The 18,778-nt window shown below is 40.8% G+C and overlaps 1 protein-coding gene across 6 annotated transcripts in view; it reads right to left on the minus strand.

Moving 5' to 3' along the window:
* Positions 1-18,778, minus strand: part of DNM3 (dynamin 3) — a 298,280-nt gene that overhangs the window by 74,752 nt on the left and 204,750 nt on the right. For all 6 annotated transcript variants that reach the window (XR_013636160.1, XM_073356327.1, XM_078854046.1 and 3 more), the window contains one exon: positions 10,097-10,208. Coding sequence is in view for 5 of the 6 variants with exons in the window: in XM_073356327.1 (XP_073212428.1) it covers positions 10,097-10,208 (112 nt within the window). In the remaining variant the exon portion in view is untranslated. The remainder of the gene's footprint in view (positions 1-10,096; positions 10,209-18,778) is intronic.

Raw genomic sequence — 18,778 nt, forward strand, 5'->3', positions numbered from 1 at the left:
AAGCTAGTTTCAGCCTTTAGTACGGGGAGGCTACTGCTGCTCCATAACGTTCCTTCCAAAGGGTTAACATGCTGGCCCCTTCCCCACAAAGAAGCAATCGTAACATGCTAACTGCTTTTTACTGCATGACAGTCTTCACTGCACTATATTCAAGTGTGTGAGAGGTGCTGTGTTCACTTATAGGATCAGTAAAAATGGTATAAAAAGTATTTAGAAATGTATTAAGTCTGGGAACTGCTAGATTATTAGTTTATCAGCTCAACATTAGCAAAACTTTCTTTTTATGTGCTGCTTAGTTTCACAAAACCTACCAGGCATATTTCAATTCTCCCTCTCCCACACCCTACCGCTGCCGTCCAGCTGGAATACATCAAGGGTCTAGAAGCCAAGTCAAATGTTGACCCCACCCTCCTCCATCCATTTTAAGGCACCTTCAAAGCCAGTACACTGATCTAGTTCAGCTTAGCCAACAACGCCAGCAAATCTGTTATTTAAGACTTCAGTGCTGGATTTTTATAACTGCCCATTAATACAAGCTTTGATGTATGATCAAAAAAATCCAGCTGTAATGATTTTCATCAGACTGTAGTAACCTTTCCTCAAAAGGGTCTTTATTTCTATACCGTCATAATCTTTATTCCCAACAAAATTTTATTTCTATATAGGTATCACTCTGAATTGCCTTATAAACCAGCCCTGAACAACACAAAACACTTCTCCTTCCCAAAAGCTGAAACAGAAGGGCCATTATAGTTCTAGCAAATATAACTTTCTGCATCAGAGTTTGCAACACTATTTTGTTCAAAACAGCCTACGTTCTAGGCTATAGTTGCACGAGAACCAGAACAGAAACATTTGTTTTTCTGACAAAACACTTCGGGAAGGGTAGAAAGGGAGTTTGTAACAGGACAAAGAACTTACTCTGTTGTTCCCCTTTGCAGGAAGCAGCATGGAAAAAAAGGAACACATTCCATTAGATACATGTATTTCAAATGCATGCAGTGTGCTGTGTGTAATTTGGGTATCACACAAACCAAATGAGGAACTGAATCAGAGTGTATTCCCACTGGTGAGAAAGCTGCAAGGAAGGTATAAGAAATCCACGAAAGATTTGAAATGGTGAGTCAAGCTGTAAACTCACAGCAGACGACGGTAACTGCAAGTTTTCAAAATTTCCTTTTCTTCGTCTAAGCATAAATCAGGAGCAGTGCCACTGAAGTCAGTGGTGTAAGTGACAGTGAAAAGAGGCCCGAAATGATTTGGGGATGGGACTGTAGCCAGCTGGACTTTCTTGCACTGGTAAAATTGAACTTCTAGCATGCAAGGCAATCCACTAAACATGTCTGCTTGCCATTTCATGACAGCCACTCCACACAACATGCCAGGGAATGGAAAGTTTCACCACCCCATGTAAAAATAAATAAATAAATAAATAAAAAAGCAAATATGGTATATGTAGGCTGGTTATACGAAAGGGGAGCAGGGGAAGGAGTAGGTGGTGCCGGGGAGGTAGAGTAAGCAGAACAACTTACGATGAACATCTGCGCTATTTTTTTTAATTATGAGTTTTGCCGTGGGCTGGCATGAACAGTATATATTATATAGTGGGAAACTGGCCAAAATAAATCCTAGGCTACAGTTGAGAAATGCAGTCTGGAAATGTTAGTCACAAAGTTGTAGTCATTTTAAAAGAAGGGTGTTTGGATACGCCAATACAGAAAGCAGCAGCAAAGTCAGCTGGTAAACGGATCTCTCCTTTCAAAGTGAAACAGCAAGGCTGTGATTTATAGCCAACGAGCTGACTCACATGGGACGGGTTGAAAAAATAAAAATACTGATTCATTGCTATCAGGGTGGCACTCAGAACCCCTGTCCTGATGAAAGCAAATCCTGGGGGAGAGGGGGGACTTGGCAAGCTGAAAAAGAAGCCGGGGCCCACAGAGCAATGTCTGGTAATTATATTGTGGTAAAAGATAGTGACCGAGTGTGCACGCATAGGGCACGGAGCAAAAAGGGGAGAGAGAATCAGAAGGAAGAGGGGATTTGGAAGGCCAGGTTGATATTTGGACTAATTTTTAAATGTATTAGGGACATTTGTTCAGACAAAAAAAAAATCAGTGACTCCTGAACTTAGTTTACAGTACAGTACATAATACAGACCAATAGGTAAGTTGTTTCTTGGTATTTTTGACAGACAGGAACTGCTTGACCCAGCAGTCATCACGACCGTTATCTACAGTGCAAATTTCAAGTGACTGCAAAAATGACAGCTCTTAAAACTCAACAGACTTGCTCCAAGTGTGCATTTATAGCACAGCTGCTGAATTTAGTGACAAAAAGGCTTTGCTCCTTTTTACTCCTCTCAGCACTGCAGACACAGCATCAGAAAGAGCGAGTGAGCTGGATTCCACATCAACTGGCTTGTACAGCAGGAGCAGAACTGTTGATGAGAGAGCACAGCTTGACTTGCAGATTCCAGGCTGACCGTGCACCACTGGCAGTTTGGGAAAGCAGGCCTGATTCACCACTGCGATACTCCAGCTTTGTGTCGCTATTATTCAACTTTTAATTTCTATGAGCCAGTTTTTACCACAGGTGCCAAAAGCTTGGCGATTCAGCAACAGCTGTCACTTGCACATGCAGAGGACTGAGAAGTCAGGCTGTAAAGGGATGGGTGGGGCCTGCTTGTTTGCATTTCTTGACCTTGGAACTGCCAAAGAGGAAGTGTTGAAATGAGTGCAAACTGCTGCCAGTTGCTAGCAGTCACATGCACAGAGGGCCCCTAAACCTTGAAAGAAGAATGAGCACAGGTTTGGTGTGAGCCTCCAAAGGCATTTCACATTTTCAGAGGAAGGTTTGAAAGTGCTGAGAAAATTGTACTGATGAGTTCTAGCACAACTCAAAACTTTGTGAACTTCTCAGCACATGATGGGAGCTCTGTTCCTGTAAGACAGTTCTCTGCAGGGCAAGAGCAATACCTAACATCTATTTCTGCAGAACTTGGTAATCTTCTACAAGAGGAGCTTCACAACACAGAAAAATGTTAGTCCTTTGAGACAGTATTTATAAGAGCATGCACAATGCTCCGGTAGTGTAAAAATAATTCCCACTCCAGCTCACAGCAGAATCAGTTTTCAGTGGATTCCATTTTCCTCAGTTCATCCTCTCCCCCTCCCTTTGCAAGGATTAAAAAAGTGTTTATCACTGTGGTATCTAGGTGCTCTTTGGCCTACATTAATAAATTGATACATTAATAAAATGAACACTTCTCAGACTTTATTTTGACTGCAAAGCATTTCCCAAGGAGGCAAAAGAAATCTGACAACCCAACCATTTTGATTTGTTTAAAGGGAGGAAGTTAAAAGACATGAAGTTTACCACTAGACACCAAAAGTGTTTTTTAGAGCTACACATAAAAATTAACTTACACCAGACAGAGGCAAACAAAACCAGGCTCCAAAATATCCTTTATTAAAGACACTAACAAGATGCGTGTTCTCTTGACATTAAGACGGATTTTTACATATGCTCCACAAAATGTGAATTAATGTACAATTTGTCTTTTCCACAAGAGCAGACTTGGGGCCCATGATTCTGTGTGTTGTGGGTTTAACTGAAAATATTTAGCTCATGGTAGAATTGCGTGCTTTTGGATCACACTCCCTACTTGCTCTGATATCCATGACAGAAGGACAGAAGAGACAGTTTGGTAACCATTCCTTAAACCTATTTAATAATCAGCTATCCTGCTTCCTTATAGGGTTTTTTTTGTTCTATTTTTACAGTTGGTTTAGTGCAGTAAAGCTGTATTACACATGAAATGGTGAAGCCAAACACTTATATACTTTTTTTTAAATGAATGTAGTGCCAGTGTGTGCTCGACCCCCGCCCACCGGCCCTGCCCTAACTCCATCCTGCCCGGCCCCCATTCCAACCCCTTTCCCCAAAGTCCCCACCCCAACTGCGCCCCCTCCCTGCCCCTATTGAACCCCTTCCCCAAATCCCCGCCCTGGCCCCGCCTCTTCCCCTGAGCACGCCGCATTCCCGCTCCTCCCCCACACAGCTTGTTATGCCACGAAACAGCTGTTTTGCGGCGGTAAGCACTGGGAGGAGAAGCAGGGACGCAGCACGCTCAGAGGAGGTGGTGAGTTGCGGGGGGGGGGGGGGGGCAGGGGAGAGCTTGGAAAACCTCTGTGAAATTTTTTCCCGTGGGTGCTCCAGCCCCAGAGCACCCACAGATTCAGCACCTATGCTTTGGGCTGTACTGAACCCAGTCAGCCACACCGCTAAACCACTGCAGAGAAGATATCGTGGTCATAGGTCATCACGGGCCCCAACAAAGTATGCGTACCAACGGGACACTAATCTTACATTTGCTACATCAGGTCACGTGACTGGGGAAAGTCATGCGTATTGTCAGCGTGGGCACCGGTGACCCTAAGAATAGTGTTTTACCCTGTTATGTTATATCTGTCTCCTGTTTAATATAATTACTGTGTTGTGTATGTTGTAAGTATTTGTGTTATTTCTTGGGAGTCTACAACTATCTGGCAAGTAAGTGGGGGTTACCCCGTGGTTAGAATTTTCCTCCCAATCTGCCCTGGTGACCCTGCCAGGAAGGAGCGAGGGGGGTGGAGGCACTGCCAAATAAATTCATAGGGAAAAATAAAGAAGATACACCCTGCTCAGTGGGTGGCAGGATCCAGAAAAACCCAGATCTGTGCATCAAAACCTGTAAGCAGACTGGCATTAAAGAAGGTAACCGAGTGGAGAGGGGGCACTACGTAAGAGTAGTCTGATTGGAGCTGGCGGAGATATCTGAGCCATTAGCAATTATCTTTGAGAAGTTATGGAAGACGGGAGAAATTCCAGAAGACTGGAAAAGGGCAAATATAGTGCTCATCTATAAAAAGGGAAATAAGGCCAACCTGGGGAATTACAGACCAGTCAGCTTCATTTCTGTACCTGGAAAGATAATGGAGCAAATAATTAAGCAATCAGTTAGCAAACATCTAGAAGATAATAAGGTGATAAACAACAGTCAGCACGGATTTGTCAAAAACAAATAGTGTCAAACCAACCTGATAGCTTTCTTTGACAGGGTAACAAGCCTTGTGGATAGGGGGGAAGCGGTAGACGTGGTATATCTTGAGTTTTGTAAAGCTTTTGATACTGTCCTCCATGACCTTCTCATAAATAAACTAGGGAAATGCAACCTAGATGGAGCTACTATAAGGTGGGTGCAACACTGGCTGGAAAACCATTCCCAGAGAGTACTTATCAGTGATTCATAGTCATGCTGGAAGGGCATAATGAGCATGGTCCCGCAGGGATCAGTTCTGGGTCAGGTTCTGTTCAATATCTTCATCAATGATTTAGATAATGGCATAGAGAGCACACTTATAAAATTTGCGGACCGTACCAAGGTGGGAGGGGTTGCAAGTGCTTTGGAGGATAGGATTAAAATTCAAAATGATCTGGACAAACTGCAGAAATGGTCTGAAGTAAACAGGGTGAAATTGAATAAGGACAAATGCAAAGTACTCCATTTAGGAAGGAACGAACAGTTGCACACATACAAAATGGGAAATGACTGCCCAGGAAGGAATACTGCGAAAAGGGATCTGGGAGCCATAGTGGACCACAAGATAAATATGCATCAACAGTGTAATGCTGTTGCAAAAAAAGCAAACATCATTCTGGGATGTATTCGCAGGAGTGTTGTAAGCATGACACAAGAAGTAATTCTTCCGCTCTACTCCATGCTGATTAGGCCTCAACTGAAGGGCACCACATTTCAGGAAGGATGTGGACAAATTGGAGAAAGTCCAGAGAAGAGCAACGAAAATGATTAAAGGTCTAGAAAACATGACCTATGAGGGAAGATTGAAAAAATTGGGTTTGTTTAGTCTGGAAAAGAAGATTGAGAGGGGACATGATAACAGTTTTCAAGTATGTAAAAGGCTGTTACAAGCAGAAGAAAGAAAAATTGTTTTTCTTAACCTCTGAGGATAAGACAAGAAGCAATGAGCTTAAATTGCAGTGAGGAAGGTTTAGGTTGGACATTAGGAAAAACTTCCTAACTGCCAGGGTGCTAAAACTTAATCTATGTTTTTAAAAAGTTATTTAGTTCACAACAATGTAGTCAGAAGAAGAAAGCTAATGGAGTTTGGAGTCGTAGATTCAGTTTTTATATTTAGAAATCACTTATAACCCTCTACTATTTATTAAACTAAATTCAGTCAAAAATAGATAAATCATCTGCACATGATATCAACATATAGACATTTTATAGTGTGCATTATCTATTCAGTAATTGCCACTGAAAAGTCAACCTTTTCCCCCCCATCATCAAGCTTTGGTATCGGAGACGCCACTCCATTTCCCTAAAATAAGAAATAAATGTGGTATACCAGTTATTATTCTGTGACTAAATGTTCACTTTTCAGTGGAGTCCACTGTGCACTGAGTGTGTTAACATCATTGAAAAGAAAATAACATTTACATCATTACTGTATAAACAATTTGCTGCAGTAGGTTTTGTAGGTATAGGATATATACCCATATGTATAGAATTTTTTTTATATAAAACATACCCAGTATAAGCCAATATTAAACATGGCATAGAGCTGTCACCATTACAAAGTCAGCATCTACCAACAATTATCACACCCGACACTTTGACGACAATATAACTGTGGTATCTCAGATATCACTGTCCAGTACAGTAAAACCTATGAATTTATCAATAGTTAAGTCCAGAAATGACCACTATGATAATCTAGTCTGAGCTCTCCATTACACAGGCCAGAGATGTTTATTTTGTAATGGTGAGTATTCTATATATTTAATATATATACTTATGCTGCACCCTAGATATAGAGACAATGAGAACTACAAACTAGAGAAGAAAACTTTTTGTATAATTCAGAAATTCTGACATGTGCTCTTATTATTACCAACTAACTACTTGTATTGTGATACATCCTCTAGGTTTTAGGTGTTCTTCAGAGATGCAATAAAGCACAACCTTTGCCCTGAAGGCCTTAAAATCTAAGATGACAAAAAATAAATGAAGGGCAAGGGAGAGGGAGAGGAATAAAGATACAATTTATAAAGAAAAGGAGTACTTGTGGCACCTTAGAGACTAGCCAATTTATTTGAGCATGAGCTTTCGTGAGCTACAGCTCACTTCATCGGATGCATACCGTTCTGCAGTTTCCACGGTATGCATCCGATGAAGTGAGCTGTAGCTCACGAAAGCTCATGCTCAAATAAATTGGTTAGTCTCTAAGGTGCCACAAGTACTCCTTTTCTTTTTGCGAATACAGACTAACACGGCTGTTACTCTGAAACCTGAATTTATAAAGAACTGCCTCTTAACCTAGCCCTTATGAGTTATCTATTTCCTGTAGTTACCATGATAGACTAGGTCTTGAAGAGGGATTTGAAGGAGGAAAGGATTATGGACTAAGGATGTAGCGGGGTGGTAACCCCGCTCCGGTGTGGAAGGGGTTAAAAACAGCCCTGGGAAAGGGCTGCCCCAGACAGCCAATCAGGAGTGGGCTTGAGGCAGCCAATCAGGGCCTGGCTGGGAGTATAAGAAGGCCTAAGGGAGGAGCTGGGTCAGAGTCTCTGTCTAGCTTTGGAGAGAGATAGATCTAGCTGCCTGAAGGAGCAAAGGATATGTTGGCCAGAGCCGTGCTGGGGAAGGGCAAGAGGAGTTGGGGAGCTCCAGCCTGGCAACTCCCCAGGCTGAGGTCTTGATAAAGGCCTATGCAGGTACTGGGGCTGGGAGGTGCAGCCTGAATAGGTAGAGGCAGCTGGTCTGACCCCTTGCCAATGATGAGTGGCCATTACAGACTGCAGTTTGCCCCAGTGAGAGGGGGTTAGGTGATGACTGGCAGTAGCCACTGAGGCAAGGTGGGTATAGAGGATTGGGGGTTCCCCTGGGAGGGGAGATGCAAAGTGTGGGGGTACTGCTGGGGCAGAACCCTGAGGTAAAGGTGCACCGGGGTCTGGGAGGGACCTGAGGCAGATGAGCCACCAGATGGTGCTCCAAGGCTGGAAAAGAACTAATTCTCAGATGACCAGCAGGAGGTGCTGCACTGGTGAGTCTCCACTCTGTTACAAAGGGGCATTAAGTTAGTGAACTAAGGATTTCTTTAAGGAGGGCATTCCATTCCTAAGTGCTGGTATAGATGGAATTATGAAGGAAGTAGCTAAATTGTGAACAACACAGGCATGTTCTGGAATAAGGTATGAACAATAAGATTCAACAACATGCTAACTGTTTTGATACCATTTTAAAAGCCATGGAAGAAGGGAAGGGAAGGCAGCTGATGTAATATCTGGATTCTTACAGTGAATTTGGTAGCATCTCACAAAATAGTACTTGCAAATTTAATTCTGATTGGCTTCAATATGAGTTCTGTTGCATGGACAGACAACTGACTGAAGGATCATGAAAAAGGAAACAATAAATGGCAATGTATCAGCTGGTTGCCAGGTATCCAGTGAGCTGCCCATGGATTGGTACTTGACTCACTTTTATTCCATTACTTATTCCTGAAATAATTTGTTTAAAATCTTCCCTAAAAGCCCAGCTAGGTGTGGGGGCGGGGGGTGGCAAGGTAATGAACTCAAGGCCATTGGGTTGGTGGCGCTGGAGTGGCAGCCTGGTATGAGGCGAGAAAACTACGGGCTGCATGCATATGTGAACAGCAACAAATAGCAGGCGGATCAGAGTTGGGAACGTCGGATTGAGCGGGTGGCTAGTGAAAGCAGGAGCAGTGGGGGAGGTGGTGGTGGTACAGAGAGGGAAATAAAGATGACGATGTAAGAAGTAGAGCAGTGGACTCTGGGGAGCTGGGGAGAAGAGCAGATTACTTCAGAATGGTTGCATCACCAGCCAGACAAATGTGCAAGCTCTTTGATGGGAGAACAATCTATTCACACCACTACAGTGATGTACCAGAGCGAAACAGTTAACGAAGGAAAGGTAACCTACACATTAGCAGGCGATTTTCAAAGGCAGTTAAGCCTCCCAAGTAATACTGAAAGTCTATTTGTGCCTTTAGAAATCTCCCCTTGTATCTACAGAGGATACTCAATTGGCAGGTACTGCAAATACTAGTGAAGACAGAAAAATAATACTTAAGAGTTTTTCCACAAGCTCAAACTGCCCAAGTGTCAAATAAGAAAATCCCCCCATTGACCCAGTCCCCTGGGAGTTCCATCATGAAGAGGGGAATGCGATTACTGTAGATTTGTCAAATTACAAAGACCTCTTCTGATGGAAACCTATTTAGAAAATGGAAAATCCATAGGTCTAATGTAGGTCCTTAATCACCACTGGCACCCTGTACTGGAATCCATGCTAGTGCGGCCCTTCGCTACATTGAAACCAGAAGCTCAGACAGACTTAAGTAATGAGGTCACTTTGGAAATCAGACCAAAAACCCTTGCATGCTGTGTATAAATAACAACATGAGACAGGCTGACAAAGGCCATAAAAATATGAAAGGGCAGTCTGGCAAAATAATTTCCTGCCTTTCTGTATAGTATGTCCAACTGTTATTTTTTTTCCTACTCAGTTTTCTTCATATTCCACTTAATTCGGTAAACTTGTATTTGGAGAGGCTTAATGTTTGCCTCACACGCTGCAACAGGCAGTAAAGCAGTAAAAGAAATTTGCATGACAAACTGGAATACCTCCTTCAGTTCCAGCATATGGGGTCTGCAGGAAGATATTAGCATTCTGCAAAATATGTCACCTTCAAAGACAGGAATAGATAGTGTGAAGTGGAAGAAAAACCCTAAAAGGTGTCAGTATTTTTATTGGACCTGAAGGATTGATTTAATTAACAAATTATTTCTCTATGGCTGGAGGGCTTGTTATGTATTAACCCAGAATGTAATTTTACTACTGAGTTGTGAACCATTAAACAGCCATAGGTCTCAGCTCAAGTACAGCAAAGCAAAATACATAAGCTCTAAGGACATCTGCAAACAGAGCTTAAAAAAACTCTTCCCAGCATTTTTCTGACTCTTAACCAGGGCAGCTACTGAAAAAGTAGTGATGTGTTTAACTTACTGAGGATTTATCAGGATAGACACCAGCTCGCAGTAGGGATGCCTTCCAGCTATCCATCTCCTCCTGGGCATCACAAGCCAGCTCAAGATAGCGATAATCCTTGTAAACATTCCTAGAACATAGAACATTACACTATAAAATCTGAACTTTGCTATTCTGCATCACGTACAGAGCATTTCAAATAACAAATCCTTCAGGATCTAAAATTATTTTACAGCTTTTTGTAAGGGGAGACATGTGACGGTCTGATAATTACACAAAGGACCTAAAAATGTTAATTTAAAATAATAATGGTCTGGATGCACTGTAGTTACAGAAGCTTTAGATCTAGTGTTTATTAAAAGTGTGGAAAGCCTGATTTTTAAACTAGAACACATTTAGGGGCAAAATGCTGCTGGAACGCAGAGGACAAAGACCGTTGTGAAAGAATTGCCAACAAAGTTGTATGGACTCTGACTGGCAGCTGCTGTAGCCAATGAAAATCAAGATTAGTAATGATCTTACTTTCCCCATAGTAAATCTCTCCAGTACAATACTAGTTCAGTTTTAGCTTCTGAACATTTTCAGTAAAAGGAAAATTTTTTTAAAAAGTCTCCGTTCTCATAAACGCAAAAGGATTCCATAACCATAAAAATACCTCAGACACACCATCTACTGCAGGGGTTCTCAACCTTTTTCTTTCTGAGGCCCCCACAACATGCTGTAAAAACTCCACAGCCCACTTGTACCACAACAACTGCTTTTCTGAATATAAAAGTCAGAGCCTGCATTAGGGGGTAACAAGCAGGGCAATTGCCCAGGAACCCACGCCACAGGGGGCATCGTAAAGCTAAGTTGCTCAGGCTTTGGCTTCAGCCCCAGGTAGCAAGCCTCGAGGCCCTGAGCTGCAGTCTTGCATGGCAGGCCTTCAGCATTCTTCCCTGGGCCCCAGCGAGTCTAACGCTGGCCATGCTTAGTGGACCCCCTGAAACCTGCTTTTGACCCTCCAGGGGGCCCCAGACTCCTGGTTGGGAACCAGAGACCTACCGTATGTAATTAAGAAACTCCCTAAACACAATTATAGCACCTTGTTATTAATATACATGATCTGCAAGGCAGTGGTATTTATACATTCTCCATTAAATAGAATAGGATTTCCCCCTTATGGTTTAACCATTAATTATTACCTAATTCAATGTCTATACACAGACTAGATTGCTGTAAATTGGTCAGCCAATTGTCCTTTCAGGAAAGGCTATAAGCTTAGCTTAATTGTGAAACCACATGTTGCTAGATCTTAATGGAGATGCAAAAATCCATTTTTAATTGCAACAAGACTGTTTTCCTGAGCAGCAATGGAACAATTTTGGGGGGGGATGACAAAGATCACTAACTCACACAGCAATAACTAGAGGTCCAAAGACATTTTATATTAGAAGCACTGTCTCTCGCAATATGTTACCATATTTTGAGAATTTTTGAGACCAAGTATGCAGCCAGAAAAATATATCCACTTTTACTACTAGTTAGTCCATTTCTCCAGAATTCCAGGGACTTTGGGACTTTCACCTTTTACATATCTGGAGTACAATAGGTTTGTTATACTTCACCTTTGCTAGAGAGATTCCCTCCCCATTAATGACAATATCATCTGACAGACATCATCTGTTTTTTTTAGATGGAGTATCAGGAAACAGATGGGTATAAAACCTGGACATTTAGCAATAAACTACCATTGCTATACTACTATGGGTAGTGATTCATGCTATGCTACATTGAAGTGAAACATGCCCATATCAGCATATAGGCATACATGGCATTATTCGTGAGTTTATATACTTAATTCAAACTGCAAACCACGATGAGTACAATTCTGACTCAACTGATTAGAGACTTCAGATGGATTATTTTTTTCCCCTCTAAATATATTCCACATACACAAGCAGCTAAAAAATCTAGGTTGCCTAAAACAGGGAGCAGAGATATCTGAATCTTATTTCATCTACAAAGTTTGGGAATTTGGAATCAATATGTGTAAAGTAAATTAAAGGATATGGTGACAAGAGACAGAGGTTGAACAAGGCAGCTGGATAGAACTTGCTGATTTGCTGCCTGGAAACTTTTTGGTTTTAACTGTTTTAGGTAAATTAATTAGGTTGCTACAGTTACGGAAAAAAGATCAGCTAAAATGTGAGGAGGCACAAAATAAAAGCTATAAAACATGAAGATTCATTGATTCCCAGGCTAGAAGGGACCTTTGTGTTCATCTAGTCTGACCTCCTGTATAAACTAGGCCATACAACTTCCCCAAAGTAATTTCTACAGCAGATTTTTTAGAAAAACATCCAATCTTGATTTTAAAATGGTCAGTGATAGAATCCACTATGACCCTTGGTAAATTGTCCCAATGGCTAATTACTCTCACCATTAAAAATTTACACTCTATTTCCAGTAGGGATTTGTCTAGCTTCCACTTCCAGCCATTGGCTCATGTTAGACTTTTCTCTACCAGACTGAAGAGCCCATTATTAAACATTTGTTCCCCATGTAGATACTTAGACTGTGCTCAAGTCACCCATTAACCTTCTTTTTTTTAAGCTTAATAGATAGGGTTCTTTGAGTCTAATGCTATAAGGCAGGTTTTCTAACCCTTTAATCATTCTCGTGGCTCTTCTCTGAACTCTCACCAATTTATCAACATCTTGAATTGTGGATAGAAAGCTGGCTAGATAGTCGGGCTCAACGGGTAGTGATCAACGGCTCGATATCTAGTTGGCAGCCGGTATCAAGCGGAGTGCCCCACGGGTCGGTTTTGTTCAACAATCTTATTAATGATCTGGATGATGGGATGGATTGCACCCTCAGCAAGTTCACAGATGACACTAAGCTGTGGGGAGAGGTAGATATGCTGGAGGGTAGGGATACGGTCCAGAGTGACCTAGATAAATTAGAGGATTGGGCCAAAAGAAATCGGAGGAGGTTCAACAAGGACAAGTGCAGAGTCCTGCACTTAGGTCAGAAGAATCCCATGCACCGCTACAGGCTGGGGACTGGCTGGCTAAGCGGCAGTTCTGCAGAATAGGGCTTGGGGATTAGAGGATGAGAAGCTGGATGAGAGTCAGTAGTGTGCCCTTTTTGCCAAGAAGGCTAATGGCATATTTGGCTGCATTAGTAGGAGCATTGCCAGCAGATCAAGGAAAGTGATTATTCTCCTCTATTCAGCACTGGTGAGGCCAGATTTGGAAAACTGCATTCAGTTTTGCATTCTGCCCCCACTACAGAAAGGAGGTGGATAAATTGGAGAGAGTCCAGCAGAGGGCAACGAAAATTATCAGGGGGCTGGGGCACATGCTTTACAAGGAGAGGCTGAGGGAAGTGGGCTTGTTTAGTCTGCAAAAGAGAAGAGTAAGGGGGGATTTGATAGCAGCCTTCTACTACCTGAAGGAGGGGTTCCAAAGAGGGTGGAACTTGGCTGTTCTCAGTGGTGGCAGTTGACAGAACAAGGAGCAACGGTCTCAAATTGCAGTGGTCGGATATTAGGAAACACTATTTCACTAAGGGTAGGTCTTCACTACCCAACAGATTGGCAGGCAACAATCAATCCAGCGGGGATCAATTTATCGCATCTAGTCTAGACACGATAAATCAACCCCCGAGTGCTCTCCTGTCAGCTCCTGTACTCCAGTGCCGCAAGAGGCGCAGGCGGAGTTGATGGGGGAGAGGCAGCAGTCGATTCACCATGGTGAAGATATCATGGTAAGTTGACCTAAGTACGTCAACTTCAGCTACGTTATTCACGTAGCTGAAGTTGCATAACTTAGATCAATTTCCCTCCCCCTCTCCCCCAGTGTAGACCAGAGCTTAGAGGGTGGTAAAGCACTGGATTGGGTTACCTAGGGAGGTGGTGGAATCTCCATCCTTAGAGGTTTTTAAGGCCTGGCTTGACAAAGCCCTGGCTGGGATGATGTAGTTGGTGTTGGTCCTGCTTGGAGCAGGGTGTTGGACTAGATGACCTCCTGAGGTCTCTTCCAACCCTAGTCTTCTATGATTCTACTCACTAAGGATCCACTGATGTCTCATGGAAAACTGTGAAATTTTCTTTGAAAACAATTGAAATTGTCTTCTCTCTCTTCCACTTTTTAGAATTACTAAAAATCATAGACTATCAGGGTTGGAAGGGACCTCAGGAGGTCATCTAGTCCAACCCCCTGCTCAAAGCAGGACCAATCCCCAATTTTTGCCCCAGATCTCTAAATTGCCCCCTCAAGGATGAGCTCTCAACCCTGGGTTTAGCAGGCCAATGCTCAAACCACTGAGCTATCCCTCGCCAATATTTGCATAGAAACAGGATATTCTTTAAGCATCTGGTTATTTCTCATGGGATGCAGTAATCTTGGGATATCACTATCATCTCAATAGCAACTTACTGTGATGTCATAAACCCAAGTTCATGACATCAGACAGGGGAGTATGAAGCAGGAATAGGTGAACTTCTAAGCAACACAAATCTTGTTTATATGCAAACATTTATAGCTGTGAAGAACATGGAAAGAGAAATACAGAAAATATACATGGAACTACCAATGAGTAGTTTTTTCTAGGTTTTCCATGATCAATTATTTAAATATTTGAATATTCTTCAGGGTGGATAAAAATCTATGGATTTTTTTAAAAAAATTTAAAAACAGATTTTTGATTAAAATGTTTGAGGAAAAAACCTATCTAAAGATAGTTTTAATTAACATACATTATAGCTCAAAGATATCTCATCCTGGAATAGGGATTCTAAATTCTAATTCTGTAGTATGAGACAATATATTCATGTAATGTTTAAGAAAACTTGTAAATGAGTTCCAATAGTTCATGGATTAGGGACCCAATCTTATTCGTTTCCACACGTTTCTGTGTAGATTTAGGTTAATCTTTCTATCTGCCCAATGGGACTCAGTGCTCAGTCTAGAAGATACCATCACAGATGCTTAGTTTTGTAGTTCTCAAACTGTGGATTTGTGTCTCCAGAGGTAACATGCTTGTTAACAACAGCAAAAATGTTTTTAAATAAATATATAGAGGTGAGAAATAACAGACCTCAACTCTATTGTCCCTCTGCAAATTTGTGTATACAGAGTCAATCCTTTAGCTCTCTCTAAAAGTGCATAGATTAAAGAAGTTCAATGAATAGAAGATTGTTGGGGTGGAACTGATCTGGACAAAGAGAAGTCTGGAGATAAATCTGAGAAGCGAGGGACATATGCTTGTTTTGATAAAATATTATATGTTTGCTGTTGAAGAAAAAGATCCAGAATACTTAACGTTGTTGTTTTAGTTAAATAAAACAATTTAAATGTCTGTCTGGTGATGTTCTCCTAATACAGCATGGCAAGAAAATCTTCCAAATATTAATGATTAACCTGTTGAACTGAAGATAATTCACCTCTCAATGACTTCATAAATATCTGCTTCAATTACCTTTGGTAAATGAAATAACCAAACAATCATTCATTTTCTGATATAGCTGTAAAACTAATCTGAAAAGTTTTCTCAAAATAAATCACTGTTTAAAAATATATAGTGTGTACATTCTAAAAATGAAACCTACATCTCAGAGTTTTGAAGAATATGTATTAAGGTTATAACAACCAACAAGAATGCACTTTTATGTAGAAAACCATGATTAAATTGAGTATTCCTGACTAGTGATTTTAATCAAATCCACCCTGATATTCTTCAAATACTAACACAGGAAAACTGTAAAACCACACATTCATACCCCTCTATTGTTTACAATATTTCCTCTTGTAAAGTATCATTTTAATGAAATCCTACGTATTTAACAAAGACAAATGTTTCCATAATCACATTACTGAAAATTAAACTAATACAAATATTTAATGTGAAGGAGACAAAAGAGTAATATTTTCTATTTACAAACTGTATAATACCTTATACACACAGTTCTATTCCTGTAAATAACAATTTGATGTTTTGAGATTAACTCCATCAAATAGAGAAGTCATTTCTACTTCCTGGAAAAGTTATCTAGTTATATTTTTCTCTTTCTTCCCCCTCTAATCACACATTACTGGAAAGATGACATACTGAGACTTCTGTTTTTACTGTTACCTCTCAGCTATTAATAATTCTTATGAACTCATAGATATTTGATTTTCCCTCATATGTTGACTCTGGTCATAACCTAAACTGTGAATTCTTTGTCTTAGGCATCTGTACAATGCCTAGCACAAAGGAACTCTTATTGCCCCTAGGCACTACTGCCATATCAAATATAATATATACTGCAGAACACAATACCATACAATTAACAGTGACTGAACATTTACTCTAGTGACCTATCAACTCCTTTTCCTGAGACAGTACATCCACTGACCCAGTTACTATCTGGGTCATCCCCTTCATGGCAGGGTTTGAAGGCAGCTAGATATCCATTATGCAAGGCTGCCTGAAATGCCCCACCCACTAGCTTATGCACCAGGCAGAGCTCTCATATAGAGCTCGCAACTAACAATGCTAACACTGTAGTAAAAGTATGCATGACATAATTAATTTTTCTTTCTTGCCCTAGATAGCAAAACGAAACCAAGTCAAAGCATAGAGGTGTGTAGAGCTCAGTGGACATGTAATACAATTACAGAAATGGAATCGCTACTTATGTTTACCTTGTAATTCTGCCTTTCCAAAGATGATATATTGCATGGTAGTCTTGGTCCTGCTCTCAGCTCCCCTGCCCAAGACAATCAGAATGCCCCAAGATCTTTCTCTCCCTACTGCTAGGGGTGGTGGTGTGCCACCCTGGAAGTGATGCTTTTGTAACTTTCTAATCAGTTCCTGATTGAGTGGGAAATGAAGTAAAAACCAAGCCAATCACAACAAATAAAATGGCAAGGGAGGGATAGTTCAGCGGTTTGAGCATTGGCCTGCTAAACCCAGGGTTGTGAGTTCAATCCTTGAAGGGGCCGTTTAGGGATCTGGGGCAAAAATTGGGGATGGGCCCTGCTTTGAGCAAGGGGTTGGACTAAATCTCCTGAGGTCCCTTCCAACCCTCATATTGTATGATTCTATGATTGAAAAGCCAGTGTCTCAGTAGGCAGAATAATGATGTAAAGATCACCACCACCTCTGAAAGCGTTTTCACCAACCCCTAAGAGAACGTGGGTCAGTATGTGAGAATCCTGGAAGTTGTCTGCTTCAGAGAAGCAGAATTACAAGGCAAGTAAAAAAATCTCTGTAGATAACATATGCTATGAAATATTACTAGCAAACAAGTGTAGATAATGCATCCAACACAATAAGGTAGAATGCCAAACGTTATTGAACAAGAGGGAAAAAGGTATGGGTGGGAGAGAATTTCATCTCAGTTATGGAGTGTTTGACGTGAGAATTGCCTAATTTATGTGTTGCACTGGAAGTTACGTATAATAATTTTATGAAGTTCTGTGGTAAATCAGCCTATGGGAAAACCAGCTGAGCTTAGACTTCTAAACTCAGGGTTCAGGTACTTGGCAATAACAATGGTTCTCTAGCTACACAATTTCTGAGTCTGAGAGATACCTACTTTATCTCACATACATTCACTAGGTTTCTTTAGCAGAGAAACTATTTAATAAACTCATGCCATATACTTGGAATTAGGCATACTGCTAGAACCAGTATGAGAACATTGGAAAATGAGGAGAGGCTTTTCCTACATAAAATTAACTTTTCATTGAAAAACTTAACATTTCACTTATTATTATTATTTAGTTCCAAAAGCTTCAGTTTTCAGCCAAAAACCTTGGTTTTCCATTCTTTCATGAAAACTCAATTTTCTGCAAAAAGCGCTTTTCATAAAAAATTGTTTAACTGAAAACCTAGCTTTCTATTGAAAACCACTTTCAATGGACCAACCACTCCAGAACTGGAATTAAATTTTCAAGTGCGCCCACTGTATCTGTAAATATATTGTGGTAGGTATGTTCTGCTGTTGCAATGTGTAATCTGAGAGTGTTTTTAGCCCACATTACTACAAATGGTTTGCTGGGTTGCCAGTTCTCACTATTTTATCATGAGTCTTGTGATATTTGGTGTTTTTCTTGATGCCTCAAAATTCCTGGAATCCTGTGGTTATGTGAGAATCTCAGTTTCCATTTAAAAAAATCCAAAACAAAAAAAAGCTTCTCGCCCTCATGGTTGAAGAGATGTGAAGGGGCTGACTATTTTTTTTCCAACACGTTGGGTTCTTCTAATTCCTATCCAAACTAATTTATTATATATCATAACATTTTTATACTGTATACGTGATCATTATTGCGCTCCAGGTTCACATAATTCATTTGCACATTAGGAGAAGATGGAGTTTGGATTCCTTTCAAGCAGTTTCATTCAAGATTTGCAATGACCTACTTATTAATGTAGATGTTCCTTGACAATATCAACCCTGTGTGATGTTCCAGCAGCTTTTTATCTCATGGAGTTTGACCAAAACATCCAAGCACCTGATTTAGAGAACTGCATTTAGTATTATTCTGGGAAAGCTCTTAGTCATAACTGTCACAAAGCAGGGAGCATTTCTGGTTACTCTAAATAAATGCACATCTGCCCATGCTGAAATTAATGTGTTTTTCCATCCCAGAATCATTTCAAAAGTCCCTATACTGATTTCTAAGCAAAGACATACTATAATATAATTATAATAGTACAAAGAGG

This window comes from Lepidochelys kempii, chromosome 8 (genome assembly GCF_965140285.1).
Source record: "Lepidochelys kempii isolate rLepKem1 chromosome 8, rLepKem1.hap1, whole genome shotgun sequence".
NCBI classification, from domain to species: domain Eukaryota; kingdom Metazoa; phylum Chordata; order Testudines; family Cheloniidae; genus Lepidochelys; species Lepidochelys kempii.